Source organism: Crotalus tigris, unplaced genomic scaffold (genome assembly GCF_016545835.1).
Source record: "Crotalus tigris isolate CLP2741 ecotype Arizona unplaced genomic scaffold, ASM1654583v1 scf7180000017588.1960692, whole genome shotgun sequence".
Taxonomy (NCBI): Eukaryota; Metazoa; Chordata; class Lepidosauria; order Squamata; family Viperidae; genus Crotalus; species Crotalus tigris.
In genome coordinates, this window is record NW_024096494.1 from 1,869,377 (window position 1) to 1,890,585 (window position 21,209).

At 35.9% G+C, this 21,209-nt stretch overlaps 1 protein-coding gene across 13 annotated transcripts in view; it reads left to right on the plus strand.

Annotated features, from left to right (window-relative positions):
• Nucleotides 1-21,209, plus strand: part of MYBPC1 (myosin binding protein C1) — a 107,523-nt gene that overhangs the window by 53,062 nt on the left and 33,252 nt on the right. For all 13 annotated transcript variants that reach the window (XM_039362576.1, XM_039362566.1, XM_039362599.1 and 10 more), the window contains 7 exons: nt 896-944; nt 4,945-5,001; nt 11,647-11,813; nt 12,509-12,641; nt 15,825-15,949; nt 16,462-16,567; nt 20,667-20,833. In XM_039362576.1, coding sequence (XP_039218510.1) covers nt 896-944; nt 4,945-5,001; nt 11,647-11,813; nt 12,509-12,641; nt 15,825-15,949; nt 16,462-16,567; nt 20,667-20,833 — 804 coding nt within the window. The remainder of the gene's footprint in view (nt 1-895; nt 945-4,944; nt 5,002-11,646; nt 11,814-12,508; nt 12,642-15,824; nt 15,950-16,461; nt 16,568-20,666; nt 20,834-21,209) is intronic.

Genomic DNA, 21,209 nt, shown 5'->3' on the forward strand with positions numbered 1-21,209 from the left:
TCAATGAGTATGAAGAATTTAAGTAATACCCAGTTTATAGAAACACTTGTGATTTATTTTAGATTTTCTGATTATATAATCTTATCCTCTATTTTTAGTCTACTGTTATTTTTGCTATAATAGATTTAAGTAATTAAATAAAATTATTATGATGGATATGGAATCCATGATATGCAGAATCCATTTTTGTTGGAGTAGAGTGGGAAATATCCATTTCTCGCATAATTCTCTGGGCACTTTTTAGTGCTCCAGGGGATTCTCCTGTCTTCCAGGGCAGTTTTAAAAGGGCTTCTATCACACAACTGCAGTGCAGGCTTGTGGTTTTGTTTTGTTTTTAACTTCCCATTTTAAGGCAGAGAGAGAATAACTGACCCCAAATCACCTGGATGGCTTCTATGCTTACCGAAGACTAGCATCTGTGTCTCTCTACTCTTAGCCTTGCACTTTAATCAATGGGCCACACTGATACTCATTTATCCTCTTTTTCTGACTTGCTCTATCTTCCCCCACCCTTCCATACATAATTTCCTTGATTATTATATTTGATTATATTGCAGATTCAGGCTTGCAAAATTGCTTTCATTTTATGAAAAATCTCTTTTATTACTTTTGATTACTATTAATATAATTTCAGGTAAACTGTTCTGAATAATGAATTACTCTGCAAAGAAGTTTATAATTCTGCCGAGAGTTGGATCCTTTTGTCACTTGCCAATAGGATTCTATTCACCTATGTATACATGATTACTTGAGCTGCCAAAATCAATACATAGTGTTGAACATATCATATTTTAAATCAAATAAATGCCGTCTACCACAAAATCACTCTCTGCCCAGGTTTAACCTTTGAAAAAACTTCAAAAATTAAACATTTTATTTTTATCTTATTTTTTAGAAGTAGAATCTACGCCATCAATAGATATCCGGTCTGCATTCAAAAGAAGGTAATTTTAAGTGATCTTGGAAACTTCTTCAGTAACAGGTATTGAAAACATTGCACAAATTACATTATCTTTGAACACCCTTTACAGGAAGTAGATTGAAACAAAACTAAAATGACTGGCAAACCTCATTGTCCTCTACAAAACTCTTTACTTGACTTTTCTGTTCCAAAACTGGTCACCTTAGCTCTAGGTAATGATCATTCCTTCTCCATTGCTAATGCTAGCAAAGAGTCACCATATGGAGCAGGAAAATTGGAAAGAAGAATTAAAGTCCCCATCATTACAACTTCCAGCTACTTTGCACAAATTCTCTGCTGCAATTTGGCAGCAGGAATGCTGTGAGGAAGGAAGATGAGGAAGAAGTTTGTAGTTATGGGCATGTGTGTTTATCTGGAAGTTTGCTTTTTGTCTGAGAAATGGGAACGGCTCCAAGGCTTGCCTATCCTAAGCAACTTCCAATTCTTCACGAAGCAATTGAAAAACATGATCTACAAGATCAGATCAAACAGCATGTATGGTAATGTAGCAGAGCTTTAAAATGTTGCTAGTGCCTTCTGCAATTATCTGATTGTGAGTTTCATGATTCTTATAGATTTAGAGTGAATTTCTGAGAAATTTATGGGAATATTCCTGATATAGAAAGGTCCTATAATCTCCTTTCCTTTGATGTATTTCACTTAATTCAGTGGCCTCCAGTGAGGCCAGATATTCACTCAGATTGCTACTAAGCCAAGAAGGCAAGGAGAACTTTCTGCCAACTAATTTTCAGTGACATGGGTTCCTTTGATCAGCCTTACCAGCATGGACTGATCACTTTGAGATATTAAATAAAAAGGAACTGGTGACAGAGAGTATAAATTGGTTGTGGAGCTTACATTTCCTAACACCTTCACTTAAGAAGCAGTTGAGAGAAGTGACTTTGCTTGGGATTCTGAGCAGCTGTTACCAGTTAAAACAGATTATGAGATTTCACCCTACAAAGAGCTTGATTAAATGTAAAGTAAAAAACAGTTAAGATTCTGACTTGTGAAATGGCCTTTTATTGTTTAAGACCATTTAGATGAACCACATATAAGGCACCACATGTCTCAGAATTATTCAGACTGTTGGAAGGCCCCCCTCCCCAGAATAAAATATTGTTTATTCTTAATATTTCCCCAAAGAAGAAATGGAGAAAAAAACTTAACAAAAGCAGAAAAAAGCCCCAGTCTTTCTTAATAGCTTCAAGCAGAAGCCTCAAGTCTGCATGCTGTTGCTGGTTCTGCTCATCAATAAAAAAGAATCTTGTTTCCTAAGTAGTCAGCCATCTTTTTTTTTTAATTCTTGGCTTGGAACTGGACCTAATTTTTCTTTCAACAAGACTTAGTAACTTTTTAAAGAGCTGTTGCCACAAAGAAGACATATTTTTATGTATAAAATCACATTAAATTGCAATTAAATACAAGTTGTAACTAAAGATGGGGAGGGAGAGCTAAATACTATAAATATTTGAATAAAATATTTTTTCCTTAAAATTCCTGATTACATTTTCTATACAGTTTCTTGTTATTAAATACATTTGAGCAGCTGAATCCTTTGTTGACTACAATTAGATTTTATCCCACTCCTTCCTCCTTCACTCAGTCAGAAGGATTCATATTCAAGCATTTAATTCTGCATGAACTTGAAGCTTCTCTATTTCTTTTTCCTGCCAATATTCAGATTCTAAGACAAAGATTGTAAGGATCCAAAAAGATGACTGTGGGGAAAATATTCTGAAACTATTACAAAAACAAAAAGTTTAGATGCAGGCCTTGAATCCTAGAAAGGAGAAAGTTATGTATCCAGAAAAGACTCAGCTTGGTTCCTCCCTGACTCCTTTGTGATGTAAGAAGGAGGGAAGGGAAAATGTAATCAGACTTGTATATATTTTTTGAATATAGCCTATCTCAAGAAAGCATAGTTCTAATTCTCTTGTAGAATCTGTTTTCTGATCTAGACAATCTCAAAGGACTGATTGGCATTCATTTTTAACAGGGAAATGCAATTGCAAAAGAATGCTTTTATAAAGTTTAGAAAGAGCTTTTATACCTAGCAAAAGTGGTTAATGGCATCCTCAACACCATAGTAACTTTTCCTAATTTTTTTTTAATAAGCAGAAATATTAAATTCTGTTTCAGGAAAGTACAAATTGTGATGTCAATTTTTTAAAAAGACACATTTATTCAATTTCATTTGATTTCCATCTAGTATTATTTCTGGTGATTTTGAGTTTTGATGTTGGAATTGATGAAGTGGAAGAGAAATAAACAGAAATATTAGAATAAATGCAGGTGGCAAGTACATTAGTGCAAAGGAATAGAAGTTTTAGCTGCGTGATTGATTGATTACATTTCTTCCAATGATATCCCCATTGCTGCTGTTATTGAACCCAACCACTTTACCATTGGTCTTCCTCTTCCTTTTCCTTTCACTTTCCTAGCATTAGACCCTTCTCCAGAGAGCTAAGTCTTCATGTAAAGTAGAATAGCCTGATCATTTGTGCCTCAAGTGAGAACTTTGGGTTGATCTATTTGCTTGTTTTTGGATTGTCCATAGTATTCTCAGGAGTTTTCTTCAACACCAGATCTCAAAAATGTCACCACTTTTTCTATGCTGTTTCTTCAAAGTCCAACTTCACTTCCATAGAAGGTCACTGGGAGTACCACTGCCTGCATTATTCTGATCTTTGTAGACATAGACATATCCTGGCGTCTGAATACCCTTTCCATGGTCTTCTGCCAAGTATTAGCCTGTATTTATTTCTTGACTGCTTATTCTTTTATGGTTGATGTTTTGGTCCTAAAAGCAGAAGCTTCAGTATCTTCACTGTCAATTCTAAGTATGGCTGTTGTACCTGTTGTCATTAGTTTGGTCTTCTTTAAATTTAATTACTATGTTTTCACTGAAATTTTTATTGCTAGAGCTTACCAATCCTTTGCATTTCCTGCTATTCAATTAGTGTCATTAGCAAAATGAAGATCATTGATGTTTCTTCCTCCAGTTTTAAAACCACACTCAACGTTTTCCAATCCAGATTCCTTAATATATCTTCAATGTATAGGTTGAATAAATATATTTAAGAGAGGAGAGTATAAGGCCTTTCCTCCTGTAGCCATGCAATAGAAAGAGATAATTCCCCATTCACACACAGACAAAAAAAAACCCCAGCTCTCCCCACCCTTTTTTTTATTATACCCTGGTTTACGTATTTTCTCAGTCATTGTATAAGCAGGCAAGAGTGATTTCAAGGTGTTGAATTCAGTGCCAAGGCAATCCTTAGAGAAGCAAAATACATTAAACCTTATTTAATAAATATTTCAGTGATAGAGTTAATGCTCAATATGTTCTAAACATGCATTTGTCTATTTTTAACTATCTTTATGACTTCCCATCTTTAAAATCATGCAACACATTGTGCATGTGGGGTAGGATCTCAGATTCTCAGATTCTCCTTGCTAACTAGTCTAAAAGATATTTAACTTATTTCATACAGGTTTGCATTGTTTTGCACAGCACAAATAACAATGCAAATATTTGATTTACACTTAAAGCTGAGTTCAGCACAAGCCCTTTATTTTATTTATTTATGTACTTTTAGGTACACACACTGGAAGCTGTTAAAACAAAGCCCCATGTGCTAACTCACCTTAAAAACACATTTGTGTTACACAAACACATAACACAAATTGGGGCAAATTTATGATTCTATTTACAAGAATTTGCCTGAGCAGGTATAACCTGGAGCAATGCAAATCTTTGTGTTCATGTTTCACAAATGCTTGTTACAGAAATTGTAAATCCTGTGAAAAAGAATACAAGTTTGTGTTGACATAATAGTTTTTCCTTGTGTGTCTGCATATATATTGCATTGGTAGGGCAGCTAGGATATATGCAATATGTGTTGTTTGACTTTCTGCATATTAAATGAAGACTTTTTTGTTTGTTTGTTTTTGTTTGTTTGTTTGTTTATTAATAACAGTGGTGAAGGACAAGAGGATGCAGGAGAACTTGACTTTAGTGGTCTCCTGAAACGTAGGTGAGAACCAAGCAATGAAGTGAGCAAATGTTTATTCAAAATGGTTAAGTTCGTGCATAGAAAATGTCAGGTGTAGAGTTAATACGTTCAGAAAATGTTATAGCTTCTTTAATTTACAAAAGCTGAGTTCTCAAAAGAACAACACTTGCTTAAATTTAAGTCATTTGTCAGCACAATGACAAGAAATGAGTTAAATCCTAGATTATAATGCTCTTTCTTATAGTTGATACCATATTATGCTTTAAAAATAACATTGAAGTATCTCAGATAAGTTAAAGTATAACATTGGATGAGGTTTTTCTGTGTTTTGTCTTGCATGCTTTTTTTTCCCTACATGGGGATGAGAAATTCAAACAAATGATCCTGGTATGGAATTTTTTTTTAATTATACTGATCTTGAGAATTCATTTTCCAAACATACAGACCACAGATGAAAACTTTTCTTATCCTGCTTTCTGCTAGAATGTTACAAAATGCTTTACTGCAGTCTAACTGTACATGTTTTCATTATGTGACATCTCTCTGGAATTTGAGAAGGTATTATAAAACAAGACACATGGAAACATTTTTTAAAAATTAAAATAATCCAAGAAGCTGTCAGCTGTACTTTAAATCCTGAAGTATGATTAACAATATAAACAAGTGTCCAGTTCTATATTGTTTTGGTTTTCAATATCCTATTCTGCTCAATAAAACTACAAGAACAATAGTAGTTAAGGTTCAAGAATGAGATCCCATTTCAAGTTTGCCCATCTGCGTGGTGAAAGAGGTGCGTATAGTTTCCCACAACATTTCTTTTATTAATAAAGGAGAATATTTATAGCATTATATCAGACCAAAAATCAAGTAAACAATACCCCAATCAAGGAATTGCCAAACAAGCCAACAGCAAATAGCCCAACCAAAGAACTTCTAAGACCACCCCCACCAACACTGACAGGGCAAGCCATCAGAATGTAAACTGAGAGCAAACCCCACTCCTTACAACGATGGAGGATGTTGCCTAATTTGGGTAATAAAACGTCTGCAAGAAAACAACCAAGCTCAGAGAGCACCGAGGATCCTTCATTTCTTTTGTTTTCTTTCTAATGGGATTAGCAATAGAAATGCCACTTAGACTTTTATACTGCTTCATAGTGCTTAACAGTAGGGGTCCCCAACCCCTAGGTTGCAGCCCACTACCGGACCATGGCCTGTTGGAAACTGGGCCACAGGAGAAACAGGCAAGTGAGAACTTTGCACACAAGAGCCCTCTGCTCATGTGAGTAGAGCTTTGTGTGCGAGCACAAGTGCCCTCCGCTCAAGTGTCCATTCACACAAGTGGAGCTTTGTGCGCGAATGCAAGTGCCTGCTGCTCGTGCAATGGAGCTTCATGTGCAAGCGCAAGCACCCTCTGCTCAGACGTGAAGTTCCATTCTCATGAGTGGAGGGAGCGTGCATGCACCGATCATATAAATGCAGCTGTGCACGTATGTGTGCCTGCCACTCACATGCCCCTCCTCCCCACTGGGCCGGGCCACCAAGCTGGAAAGGTTGGAGATCGCTGCTTTACAGCCCTCTCTAAAAGGTTTACAGAGTCAGCATATTGCCCCCAAGAATCTGGGTCCTTATTTTACTGACCTCAGAAGGATGGAAGTTGAGTCAATATTCAGCTGGTCAGTATCAAAGGAATCAAACTCCTAGCAGTGAGCAGAGTTAGCTTGCATTCTAACCACTGCACCACCAAGGTTCTTATTGTATTGTGAGCCATTGGGAATCACTTGGCAAAAGGTGGTGGATAAATTGAATTATTTTATTTTGTGCTTTAAGTTTATGTTGACTGGCTGGATAAGTCCCTGCAGTTTTCTTGGCAAGATTTTAGAAGTGGCTTGCCATTGCCTCCTTCCTAGGGCTGAGACAAAGTGACAGGCCCAAGGTCACCCAGTTGGCTTTGCACTAAAGCAAAATTAGAATTCATAGCCTTCCGGTTTCTATCTTAGTGCCTTAACCGCTACAGGTAGTCTTTGAATTATGACCACAATTGAGCCCAAAATTTCTGTGGTTAAATGAGACAATTTTTTAAGTGAGTTTTCCTCCATTTTATGATCTTCTTTGCTACAGTTATCAAGTGAATTACTGAAGTTGTTAATTTAATAACACAGTTGTTAAGTGAGTTTGGCTTTCCCATTGCTGTCAGAAGGTCACAAAATGTGATTATATGACCCCAGGACACCACAACCATTATAAATATGAGCCAGTTGCCAAGCGTCTGAATTTTAATAATATGACCGTGAGGATGCTGCAACAATCGTTAAGTGTGAAAAGCAGTCATACTTTTTTCACTGCTATTGTAACTTCGAACGGTCACTAAAAAACTGTTGCAAGTCAACGAATATATGTATACCTAAACTGATTCTAACACTGCCTATTAAATAAAATTAAATAAAAACATGAGGAATAGGTAGTGTATGATTCCAAATCACAGCAGATACCAATCTCCAATAAGATAATCTTTATTGTCATTTTTATACTGTGGGCACAATGGCACACATCAAAAATGAAATTTAGTTGCCCGCTCTCAAAGTGAAACACATACATGACACACACCTAAACATACTATGAACAACATATGTATAGACCCACATCCCTACATATACGTAGCAAATAAATATTAAATATTGTCCATCTTGAATATATAATGGAAGGAGGAAGCTTGAGAGTTTGCAAGGTTAATGCTGTATGGAATGAAACTCTGGCTGAATCTGGATGTTCTGCTTCGGATACCATGAAGCCTCCTCCCAGAAGGTAACAAGGAAAACAGGTCGTGAAGAGGATGTGTAGGGTCCCAGACAATCTTACGGACACTGCCAATGATCTTTTCGGCCATTCTCACCACTCTCTGCACCGCTTTCCTGTCTGAAGCAGTGATGCCTCCAAACCAGACTGTGACGCTGTATGACAGGATGCTCTCGATTGTCCCCCTGTAGAAAGTGGTCAGGACAGGGGAAGAAAGATGTGCTTTTCTCATGCGGCACAGAAAATGCAGGTGCTGCTTAAATATTTAAATATTGTTTAAATATTAAACAATAATATTTTAAAAGTCAAACCAACCTTTTTTTCATTTATTCCTGCCAGGTCTTCATTTCTCCTTTCTCTTCCCATATGTATATTTCATATGCTTGGCTTCACTTTTGAGGTTTCCTATTAAGATGCAACTTAATGCATGGAAAACACTTTTATTAGAATTTGTGATAGTGAGAAATGATGGTTTTGCCTGTATTAATTTGTTGCATATGAATATAAATGTCTCTGTATTTGCATAGAATAGATGTATAGAAATATATTGTTATGTTGATAGAGTTGTCGTGCTTTGAAGTGAATCTGAGGACTTCACTTAAGTATTAAAAATGAAAGTTCAGTCACCAAGGGTAGGATACTGACAATCAAGAAGGACATGGAAATAGGCATCTACTTCCTGTCTAAATGTAACTGAATTTTGCTCAATTATCCTAATTATTTCCTTTAAACAAATCTCTAGCAAATGATGCAGTTATTCTCACCTCCTAAAATTGTTTTATTAAACATGGCATGATTTTTTTTATCAATCAATATCCTACTTGCAACCTTCTTTTCAATTTGTAACTTCAGTGCTTTTATGACAGTGCTTATGCCAAATTTACTCATAATTTTCTAAACTTATTTTACTGGGTTTTTAAAGTATCCATTTTTTAGAGGTTTGAAAATTCTGAATGTTCACTCAATACATTCTGCATATTTTAAGCTGCTAGTGGTGGAATATCAGTGTCAATTTAAAACCATTCATTGCTGCTGATTTCAAAAGAACAGGTGCCAAGTTAAAGGTACTCCTCAACTTGTAACCAAAATTGGGGCCAGAGTTGCCATTGTTAAGCAAGATAGTTGTTAAGTGAATTGCATCTGATTTTACAACCTTTTTTGCCATGGTTATTAAGCAAATCACTGCAATTGTTAACCAATCACAGGGTTGTTAATTGAATCTAGGTTCCCCTGTTGACTTTGCCTGTCGGAAATTAGCTGAGAAAGTGATCACATGAGTCCAGTGCTGCTGTTAGCCTAAATTTTGATCAATAGCTGTAAATGCAAAACTTGGTCATAAGTCACTTTTTTCAGTGCCATTATAACTTCGAACTTATGCTAAACATAGGTTGAGGGCTACCTATTAATGGATTGATGTAAGGGAAGGGGTCGCACAATCTGGTGCTGGAGTGGAATACCTACAAGCCACAAGCAAGTCCAACCTCCTTGCTGTGGTTCCATATCTAATTCCTAGCAGTTGCTAACCATTAGTTGAGAATATTCCTGTGCATAGGCATCAGTAGCTACAAATCAGCTTAACTGGACCTTAACATGTGGTCCTGATCTTTTGCACCTGGCATGACGTCAGATTACATTATAGTCTAGGTCAACAATCAACAACCTGATCATTGGACAAATGCATAATTGTATTTGTGAAATCTGAGCCTTTGCCTTGCATCAGATAGTGGCCACATTCTAGATTAAACTATCAATGGTGATGTAATCAACTAAATTTCAAAGGCAGATGGGTATGTATCAAAGTATGTGTGTGTGTGTGTGTGTGTGTGTGTGTGTGTGTGTGTGTATCACTCCCTGGAGAAAAAAATAGATATTAGAAGCTAAGTAGGTTTAAAAATTTATTGTTATGAATGTAATAGTTAATGACAGGGTTTTACTGATTTGAGATTGTTTTTTTAATAATTGTAAACATATTTTAATGACTTTTGTTTTTTAGAAAAAAAAATCAGACTATGCTTAACAAAGTATTTTCTAGGAAGAGAGAAAAGGATTACATCACTTGCTAGAGAATTGTCTAAAACAAATGAAAGATTCATCCTATTATATACCCAACCAGTCTTTTCATCTATGAAATAAATTGTGATCTCCCCAAGGTGTTCTTTGTTGAAGTAAAGAACAAATCTTGATGAAAGAAGCATCTTTAATTAAATGGAAAACACTTCCTTATCATGGATTGAAAATCATGATGCATCTTATTATTTACAAAAATAAAGGGGCACGTCCCCATTTTGATTCCTGTTGATGGAGGTGGCTGGCTCTCTGGTAGCTAGAAAGCACAGCCAGAATATTGGAATGAAAAAAAAGCCTCTTGAATGTATGCAAATTCTACAACATGCTTATATTTTGATATGATCTTTGGAAAGGTACTGCAGTCTTCCATCAAGTAGCCAAGCTCAGCAAATTCTAAATGTAATAAACAAATAAGCAGTAAAGCCACTATAAATGTTAATACCATAATTTAATTATCTGAATATTTCCTAGCTGCTTCCAGTTTTCCAATATATTGACAAGGTGGTTGTGTAGAATTGCAACAGATGTTAATTCACTGTTTGTTATACTAAAGAATATAAGGTTTTTCTGCAGTGTGCTATGATAATATCAGTTACAGTCATTGTTACCATCTTTTAAATACAAAATGATCTCTTGAAGTAATTAAAAAAAGAATCTTTTCCAGTAACTTTTATTTGGAGAAATGTTTATTCCAACACAATGTAATTCATTTCTGTTCTCAATATATCCCCCTTTTTTAATGTGTAAGATCAGCATAAGATGTATGAATAAGTTTTCATGTTATGAATGTTAATTTTTCTTTGTGCAAGTATTATAGCTGAGAACAGTTTTTTAAAGTCATTTCAATTATATCAGGATCACACCACACTAAAAATTAAGAAGAGTCTAAAATCCATCTTTTGTTAATCTGGTGTTATTCAGATGTGTTAGACTTTGATCTCCATGACGACTGGAAATTCTGGAACATCTAGAAAAACATCTGGAAAAATCAGGTTGTAGAAAACTAATTTCAAAGGGCTAATTTCAAAGCAGATTTGACTGGCCACTTTCTTTTTATTCTAGGTTAATTTTAGTAAAGGCCCATGGTAAAAGTAATCTTCAAATATAGAAACATTGAACTTCAGTATTACACTTCTGATGATACTCAAAAACTATGGCTAGTAGACAGAATTCTTCTGAACGTGTCTGACTTTCATGTTGATTTCACCAGTCCATCCTTGCAAAAATCTTAAAATGGCAGGGGAAAGCAATCTAATCATGATAGTGATGTTCTTAGAATGAAGGACATCATTAACTTATGTCCTTTTTGTGGGTCAGTAAATGACATCTCATTAAGTTTCAGACTAAAATATTAATGGATGATTTCCATACTTAATTCCTGACCCAACTAATCCATTTGTTGTTAATCCCAGACACTTTGACATTTCCTATTTCTAGTATATCTCACAGTTTTGAGACAATGCACAATGCAGACTCCTAGTTTCATTCTTGTGAAAATGCATAGGTTTCCATTTCAAAGGGCTAATTCAAGATCTGTAATATGCTGCCCACTGAAGACATGGGGTAAGTGTGTATCCTGTTATTCCCTTCCTTTCTGCTATTAAGATGTTTAACAACATAACCAGACATTTTAGCTCAAACCCATTCCTAAACCTAACTAAGCTTAGCTAAAGCATTTCAGACATAGTCTTCGTTGGATTTCATTTCCAGTTGCCACGTTCATAATGTACGAGGTCTCATTAATCTGGGCCGCATCCCTTTTCTTCTTTCTTTTGTTTTTTTTAAATCTTTGTTCCTGATTAGGGAATTTAAACAGGAACCGGAAGAGCCAGAAATAGATGTGTGGGAACTCCTGAAGAATGCAAATCCCAATGACTATGAGAAGATTGCATTTCAGTATGGAATTACTGACCTGAGGGGTATGCTGAAACGTCTGAAGCGCACTCGCAGGGAAGAAAAGAAGAGTGCAGGTATTAATTGCTTGGGAAAGTTGTCTCTTTCTTCCCCCAGGAATCCCTCCCTCCCGCCCCCCCGCTGCCCAAAAAAATCTTCCTTTAGAGCTTTCAGAACGGAATTGGATTTAATTAGGCAGCTCAATTTCTTTTGGTCTTCATGTACACTACCAGTTTAAGTATCCAGCTCCATTGTCAATGACAACTCAACAGTTTCTCCTTTGCATATTTCTCTGAATATGTGAGAATAAAAGGGAAGTACAAGCCAGGTCTATATGTTTGAAATGGAGCTAATTATGTAGAAATTATGCATTGAAATTCCAAAATACACACTTACAATAACCTGGGGAAATAGGGCTCCTTCTTTCCCTTTCCCTCTCCCTGTCCAAACTGAGTTTTTGGGAGGAAATGTTAATTCATAATGAAGTTAATTTTTACCTAGTGTAGGGCTCTTGCATGTACTGGCTGCAAAAATACAGATTAGAAGAAGATATTGGTGAGGTTGTTTGCTTCACTTTGCTTCACTTTGCTACCATGTAATAATTCATCTTGAGATCTGCAGTTCAGATCTGGAAACTCTACTATAATAAAATATAATTAAAAAATCAGCTAGAATACTCATTTAGATTTTGTGAAGTTAAATATCAACTTTTACTTTCCAAAGGCTCTCTTTTTTTTAACTGCCAGTTGTCATCATTTTTTTTTAACAACAGCCTTTTCTAAGATTCTGGATCCTGCTTATCAAGTGGACAAAGGAGGTAGAGTAAGGTTTGCGGTGGAGCTGGCTGATCCAACAATTGAACTAAAGTGGTATAAAAATGGCCAAGAAATACGACCAAGTGGAAAGTAAGTATGTGCATTGACTTAAATATAAAGAATCTTTCTTATTCATATTCTATTGGTGATACAACCATGGTAGCTTATTGGGCATTAGTGAGAAGAGATTTGTGACTATATGGGCTCAGGGACAAGCAATCTTGGTGGCAAAGGACCATGACTTTATTCATTTACTGTGCAGTTTTGAGTTTTATTCAGTGCTTTTTTTGTAAAAAAAAAAAAAAAAAAAAGGTGCCGGAACTCACACGTTATACAATCTGCCTTGCCTACCTTACAAGGTTCCATCCAAAAAAGGTACCGGAACTCTGTTCGGAGTGTTCTATGACAAAAAAAGCCCTGGTTTTATTTATCTGTTTGTTTTGTTTTAGAATCAGTTTTGACTCCTGATAACTTTCTGGATAGGTCCATCAAGTGGTTTTTTTTTTTTTTTTTTTTTGCAATATCATAGAAGCGGTTTGCCATCGTTAGTTTCTGGGATGTTTTCTCAACTTTCCAGACTAAGAATTGGAGAGAGTGACTGGTTCAAAATCACTCAGCTGACTTCCATTCTTAAGGGTCTCCTTACTCCTAAGCTTGGGTCCCCCTCCACTAGACCTCTCTGACTCCCTACACTTCACTTGCTTTCTCAGCATTATAGATTACCCCAATCTGGGTAACATGAGCAATAATGAGATGATCCATGGCAGCAAAGTAGAACTGACACTTTTGTAAGGAATTTCTTTTTTGTATGTTTGTTTGGACAGGCAGCGATTAGAAGGGTATTTATTTGAGTATGGTTGTATTAAGCATTTATCTTGAAAATCTATAGAAAACTACATCATTTAATGTACAGTTTGCAAGCTAATGTCAACAATCTTTGGCGGCTAGGGCTTTGGTGGCTGAACAAATGATTTGAGAATCCTATGCAACCTATTCCTTGTTGCTATAGAATGAAAAATAAACAGGAAAATACAGTTCAAAAGAAGCAAAGACTCCCATAAAATCTATCCCGCCTCTTCTTTTAGTACACCAGTGAAGTAATAGTTGAATGTAATTAATATAGTAAACACTTGCAGCCACTTTATAGCTTTTGCCACCACTAGACCAGGGAGAAGCCATCCATCAGCCAGATCAGTTTGAAGAATATTGACCTATATCCAGTGGTCTTCTCTGGATACATTTAAATTAATTATCTGATATTTGAAAGTAAGGTAGAGCAGCATTGGTTGAAGCTAAAGAGCCTCCAATCTTCATCCTGCAGTACTTCTTCTCACATCCAATATTTAAAACTGGGCTATTGTTTGTTTATTTGTTTTGAACATATGTCTGGTGATCTTCCAGAAGACCATTAGACATGTGTTAAAAATGCCCCCTTTCTCATCCCATTCTCAGGCTGGTAGGAGAAGATGGGAAGAAGCAGCTCTTTAGCTGCCAGTTGATTAGAGAACCAACAGCTAAAGAACAATTTCCCAAGATTTCTATTTCTCTATCTTCTCTTGCCACCCACCCATCTCTGTTCCTAGGAGTTGGAAGGGTGATAACAAAAGGGAAAAACTTAAATGCAGAAAAGCAAGTCCTTAATTGTCAGTTCTATAGTCCTTTGGATTGCTTCATGGGATCAGAGAACTCATTAAAAAACTAAATTAAGAACTCTATGAACTTAGAACTAAAAATGGCTTACCACCCCCAATGCTTCTTTGCCAGCCCTCAATGCCCGAGGATCACCAGCTCAGTCTGCCAGGGGTGGCAGAAGTGAGGATCAATTGCTCTTTGAGGAAGGAGAGAGTCTGATTAGAAAGAACCAGATTCTTCTTCTGCCAAAGAATGGTTCTGTCAAGGGTGCCCAGACAGAGAGGGTATGCCTGCAGCAATCACAGATGGCCAATAGGAGAATAATTACCCTCATCATATCATCAGAAATGAGAAATGATTAGTAGCAAAACATGTCAATAACCTGTTAAATCATGGCTGCCTCTATCTTGAGACTAAATCTACATGTTGTATTCTTCCCTCTCCTTGATAAATGCTTCTAGAGAATTGTAACATTTGCAGCATATTCTGTGGTATGTTGATTGTTTTCAACATAAGTATTGGGCTGGGTTGAATTCTGCTGAGCCAATAAGATTAGCTCTGCCTTTAAAAATTCAGTGAAGATCACTGCAGTAGATCCTTGTTCTTGTGGAAACTCTCTCCATCACAGTCAATTAGCAATGAAATATAGAAGGAGAAAGGAAGCAAGGAAGCAAGATGAGCTAGTTAATAGGACCTCTGAGAAACTGAATGATGAGAACCCTTTAGTTCAGTGTTTAATATTAGATTAAAGGTGGCATAAGGTATAGTCTTCCACCATGTCCTTTAACTTTCTGACCCCAAGTGTGAAAGAGTTTTGACTTACAAAATACAGTCCGTATCTCTTTCAATGCTTTCTTTTCCAAAGCCAGGACTTCTCTTAAGAACTAACTAACCTGAATACACCAACTCCAAACTATTGAGCAGCTGCAAGATGGCAATGAGCTTTGGTCATTATTGACCTGAAACAAATGTGAACCAATGATCTTAAGGTGAAAGGCGCCATATCCCATTACGTACCCCAGGAGCCAAATGGCCTACCAGAAATGTTGGCTCCTTTGCCCCAGCTATTATTGTACTTTTGAAAATATGTCAAGAGTGCAGGAATGGAACTAGGCTCCTGTTACGTTTATTTCCATCTTCCCTGAGCTAAGGTTTCAGTGACTGTTGTGTTCAGAACTCTTGAAGTTTGCATTTGCACTGCATGTTTCCCCACACCATAGAAAGTTTTAGGGACAAATGTTAAATCTATCTTTGCATCAATCTTGGACCCAAATCCTACAAAAGCACCAGACATGTGGAAGTGGAGGAATTTAGTACAAAAAATATTCGCTGGAGAAGAGAGAACAAGAGAATCATTTTTGTTTGGGGGAAAATCCTTCATTGTTGTCAAGACTACAGCAAGAAGGAAAGGCTAAATATACCTACCTCCAAATTGCTACTATAATTGCACATAGCCTATCTATCTACAGTTTAAAAAAGAAACCTGCATGTCAGACACAGTGACCTAATTAGATAAGTGTTTTGAATACCTCCTGTTGCATCAATCACTTTACAGTGAAGTACCCACTTAGGATCTGAAGGTTGAAGAATAATTACATCTTCTAATAATTCCAACTTTGTTAATCTGCCATTTTCTCATAGGTGCATATTTGAACACAAAGGTAATGAGCGAATCTTATTTATCAATAACTGCTCGCTGACAGATGATGCCCGTTATCATGTCACAGCTGGAGATGAGAAATGCTCTACTGAATTGTTTGTTAGAGGTACAGTAATGAATCACTATTGTTATTTCAAAACTTCTGTCCATTTCTTTAATAGAGTCAAATCTCAATTTAATAAATGCCTACGCAATAGATTTCAGATTAAACACAGACAATTTAAACTCAGATTTATCCCCATTTAACAGACAATCACCCTCATTTTGTGGACAAATGGGAACCTTTCAATAAGATCTAAAAATGAAGGATCCAATAAATCTCTGCAGAGTTCCTCCATTATTGTTGGTTGAATGGGTGGGGGGATCTTGGAATCCAATGCAAAATGGAACTAAGTGTATATATAACCCTAAAATTTAATGCTTGACCAGCCTCTGAAATCTCTGAGAACTTCGTTTTTCCAGATGGTATGTAGGAACTTGGTCTCTCTGATTCAAAGAAAGCTATAGCATGAGAAATCACCTAATATCAGAGATGGCTTGTTTTTTGTTTGTTTATTTGTTTTTTAAAAAAATGAGTCTTTGTGATCCTTTGTTCATGATTTTTTTTTCTTCCTTCAGAGCCTCCAATAATAGTGACAAAAGGCCTGGAAGATACCAATGGTTATATTGGTGACAGAATAGAATTATCAGTTGAAGTGTCTGAAGATGATGCAAATGTGAAATGGTAGGCCAATTACCTCATTCTTTCATAAATAGTTTAAACCTGAATTTCACTAAGGCTAGTGGTAACCAATTAAGACAGTCACACCTAATTTCACTCCCATTTCTTTTACCTGAATTTGATTATGACTCTTTAGCTGAATTGGATCCTTATGAACCAAACACATTTACTGAAAAATAAAAAGGCTTTTTAATGCTTGCTAAATGGAAATCACTAAAGATGACAAACAATGCAAGGCCTTGATAATCTTTCACAAGAGCAGACATGTCAAACTCGTGACGTCATATGATGTCGGGTGACGTATCAGAGCTTTTTCCCCAGCAATGGGGTGGGCACGGTTTTGTCGTGACATGTCCGGCCCATGGGCCGGCAGTTTTTTTTTTAAAAGGTTTTTATTTTCCATTTATTGATACAAAATACAATTAAATTCCTAACCATTGGTACCGCCTGCCCATTCCCCCCAGGCTGTGTCCACCCTCTCTAATCCTTCCCCACTTCCCTCCTCTTTCTCTCCTCCCCTCCTACTCTCTTCCCCTCCCCTTCTCCTCTAACCATCCTACTTCCACCCTACTCCTTCCTCCCCTCTCATCCCTCTCACACACATGAACGCAGCATAGGGGAAATGCCCAAGCGTTTACCATGTTTATATTATCATTACCCACCCACCCACTCACCCACCCACCCACCCACCCTCAACCCCCCCCACTCGCTTCCCAGAGCAGAATACAGGGTTATTATTAAGAAAGTTAACAATAATAAAAAAAAAGAAAATAAAAGAGAGAAAAAAAACATCATACTTAATCTTTAACTCCCCTTAAATTAAGTCATATAAACAAATCTCTACAACAGTTACTATAAAATTTACTCATAAAATAAATGAAACTTTATAGTCCCATATTTTTTCTGAATATAATCTATCCATCTTCTCCATACAATAATATATCTTTCTTGTGTATGATCCTTCAAATAAGCAGAAATTTTTGCCATTTCTGCAAAGTTAGAAACTTTAAATATCTATTCTTCTAAAGTAGGCAACGAGTCCTTCTTCCAATATGAGCCTACTAATAACCTTGCTGCAGTTAATAAATTCAACATTAAAGTAGTTTCTTTGTCATTTAAATCCACAAAGATACCCAATAAGAATAATTGAGGGGTGAACTTTATCTTCCTTTTAAAAATCTTTTGAATGTTCCACCAAATCATAATCCAAAAAGCCTTTACCTTTTTACAATTCCACCAAACATGAAAATATGTCGCATCCATATTACCACATCTCCAACATTTGGGTTGTAAATTTGGATACATACAAGATAATTTTTTAGGATCTAAATGCCATCTGTAAAACATTTTATAAAAATTTTCCCTCAAATTTTGAGCTTGTGTAAATCTAACATTTCTAATCCAAATTGTCTCCCATAAGTCCAATGGGATCGGATCCTGGATATTCTGAGCCCATTTAATCATACAGTCTTTAACCAATTCTGTTTCAGAGTCTAATTCTATTAAAGCATTGTAAATTCTTTTTATATGGGCCTGACTCTGATCTTTAATCTGAATAACCAGATTTCCATCTTCTAGTGTTATTCCTTCTTTTTTATCTACAGTCCACCTGTCCACTATTTGTAAATATTGAAACCATGACTGTAGAATATTTTCTTGCCTTAATACATCTAGAGATTTTAGATGCCAATCCGAACCTGACCAAGTTAATAATTCTTTATACGAAATTTTATCAAAATTCATCCCCTTAGAAATCCCCTCAATTGCATGTCTAGGAATCCCCCAGATAGGTATTTTATAATTTAACCTATAATAATACTTTTTCCAAACTCGAAGTAAGGCACTCCTCAAATATGTGATTTGAAAGCCCGGTCCACTTTCTTATTAAAAATTAAATATGCATGCCAACCATACATTAAGTCCCACTCTTCAAGAACAAGAATATCCTTATTTGTTAAATTAAGCCAATCATTTATCCAAGTTAAGGCGGCTGCATCATAATATAATTTCAAGTTAGATGCTTTAAGTCCTCCTCTTTCTCGGGCATCTTGCAAAATCTTAAACTTAACTCTTGTTTTTTTCCCAGCCCAAATGAATTTATTGATACCCTTCTGCCATTCCTCCAAATTTACATCTTTTTTTAAAATAGGTATCATCTGAAACAAGAAAAGAAACTTTGGTAGAACATTCATTTTTACAGCTGAAATTCTCCCCAACAATGACAATTGCAGTTTTTTCCAGTCATTTAAATCCTTTTGCACTTTTGCCCATAGTAATTCATAATTATTTTTATACAATTTTCCATTTGAGGCAGTTAAATATACTCCCAGATATTTAACCTTTTTCACCATCTGAAAACCTGTGGCTTTAACCAAACTTTCCTTGTCATTGGCTAACATATTCTTAGATAATATCTTAGTCTTATGGTTATTGACTTTAAAACCAGAAACTTTTCCATACTGTATTATAAGTTCTAATAGACAATCAACCGCTCTAATCGGTTGTTCCAAAATCAAAACCAAATCATCCGCAAAAGCCCGTAATTTATACTCATTTTTTCTTATCTTTATGCCCTTGATTACCATTGATTCTTGAATCTGGATCAACAAAATCTCCAATGTCAAAACAAATAACAAAGGAGATAATGGGCATCCTTGTCTTGTCCCTTTTTCAATATTAAAAGTCTCAGTCAATCCCCCATTAACAACAATTTGAGCAGATTGTTGCTGATATATAGCTTTAAGTGCATGTAAAAAATTATCCCCAAAATTCATTTTCTCTACCAGTGAGAATAAGAATTGCCAATCTAATTGATCAAAGGCTTTTTCAGCATCCAAAAATATAAAAGCCACAGGAATCTGATTGTTCTTATCCAGATACTTAATTAAGTTAATAATTTGTCTAACATTATATTTCATGTATCGCCCTGTTATGATTCCTAATTGATCACTGTGAATCAAATCCTTCATAACCTGCATTAATCTATTTGCCAAAATTTTTGTAAAAATCTTGTAATCTACATTTAATAATGATATCGGCCTGTAATTCTTAGGCTCTGTAAGATCTTGATCCTCCTTCGGAATCAATGATATAAACGCTCTTTTCCAAGAAGGAGGAACTTGTGCTCCCAGCAAGATACTATTGATACGCCTGATATAGAGTATTTGCCAGGAATGAAGAAGACAGAGCTTCCCTGGTTCAAAACAAATTAAGGCTTCAATTTACATATATATTATTAGTAATCTATGCAGCTGGATTACAAATACATGGATAGCAACAACAATAGCATTTAGGCTTACATTCTAGCACTTTATAGCACACTCTAAATGGTTTACAATGTAAGCATTATTTGCATATTGCCTCCAACAATCTGGGTCCTCATTTTACCTTCCAACCTCGGAAGAATGAGTCAATCTTGAGCCCTGTCAGGATCAAACTCCAAGCTGTGGGCAGAGTTTGTCTGAAATACTACATTCTAACCACTGAACTACCAGGGCTCTTCTGGATGTATGAGATCCCTCCTGATTGCCAATTTGTTTCACAGTTCCTGAATAAAACTTGATTATGGTGAAATTTAATAATGGTGTAGAAATATCTTTAATGGTAAAACTGTTGCACTAGATAGGAGATTGGATCTTATGGCCAAAATAAGCCTTCCAGCTATATAGTACTATGATTTTTCTGAAAGTGAAAACCAAAGATAAAATTCACGCTTCTTCTCTGGCATCTGCAGAGGGGATAAAACAAAAGTAACATGGTGCTACATAGGTCAAAGCCATGCAACTTTGTATATGCATATACCTGCTTGCCTTTCTTTGATCACAGTTACAGATGCTGGTGTGTTTGGCCTAAAAAAAAAAAAAATAAGCTAAATTCTGCAACTTTATAGAACTTTCCTGATCTATCCTGATCCTACCTGATCAAGATTTCCCTCTATCCCTCTTTTGTTTGTCTCATATACCAAGCTTTTCTTTTTTGTTTTATTTTATTTCATTTAAAAGATGGCTTTTTTCAATCAAATAAAGATTCTGATGCCTTTTTTTAAGTAAGGGTATTTTCAAGTTAATTTATATCATTTGGAGATGTTGTTATTGTTCATCAGGTTTAAGAATGGTGTGGAATTGCCCCTTGATGGTAAATCAAGATATAAAGTTAAAGTCGAGGGTAAAAAGCACACTTTGATTATTGAAGAAGCAACAAAAGCTGACAATGCAACTTACTCAGTCATGACAACTGGAGGACAATCAGCTGCCAAACTGACCGTTGGTTGTGAGTGAAGATTTTATTTCTAGTTTATAAGTAGGAATCCTTTTTTTTAAAAAAAATATTTATATTAGCATGTCCTTGTCACCTCATAGATAGACTTTGACTGGTTTGAAGATGAGTTGGTACCTTTAGTTGATCCAAAATATGATGGTCTGTCTGTTGACATATCAATAGCAGATTAAATAATCTAACATTTCTACTGCAGGCAACATTGGTTCTGAGTTCAATTTAACATATTGATTATTACTTTTAAATTCCTCTATGCTTGGTGCCTATATACCTAAGGAAAATCTTTCCTGTCCACGTATGGCCTATCCCATGTTTCTGAGGGAGGGTGCATTAAGGGAATTGGGGACCTAATATTTTATCTTCTCAATGG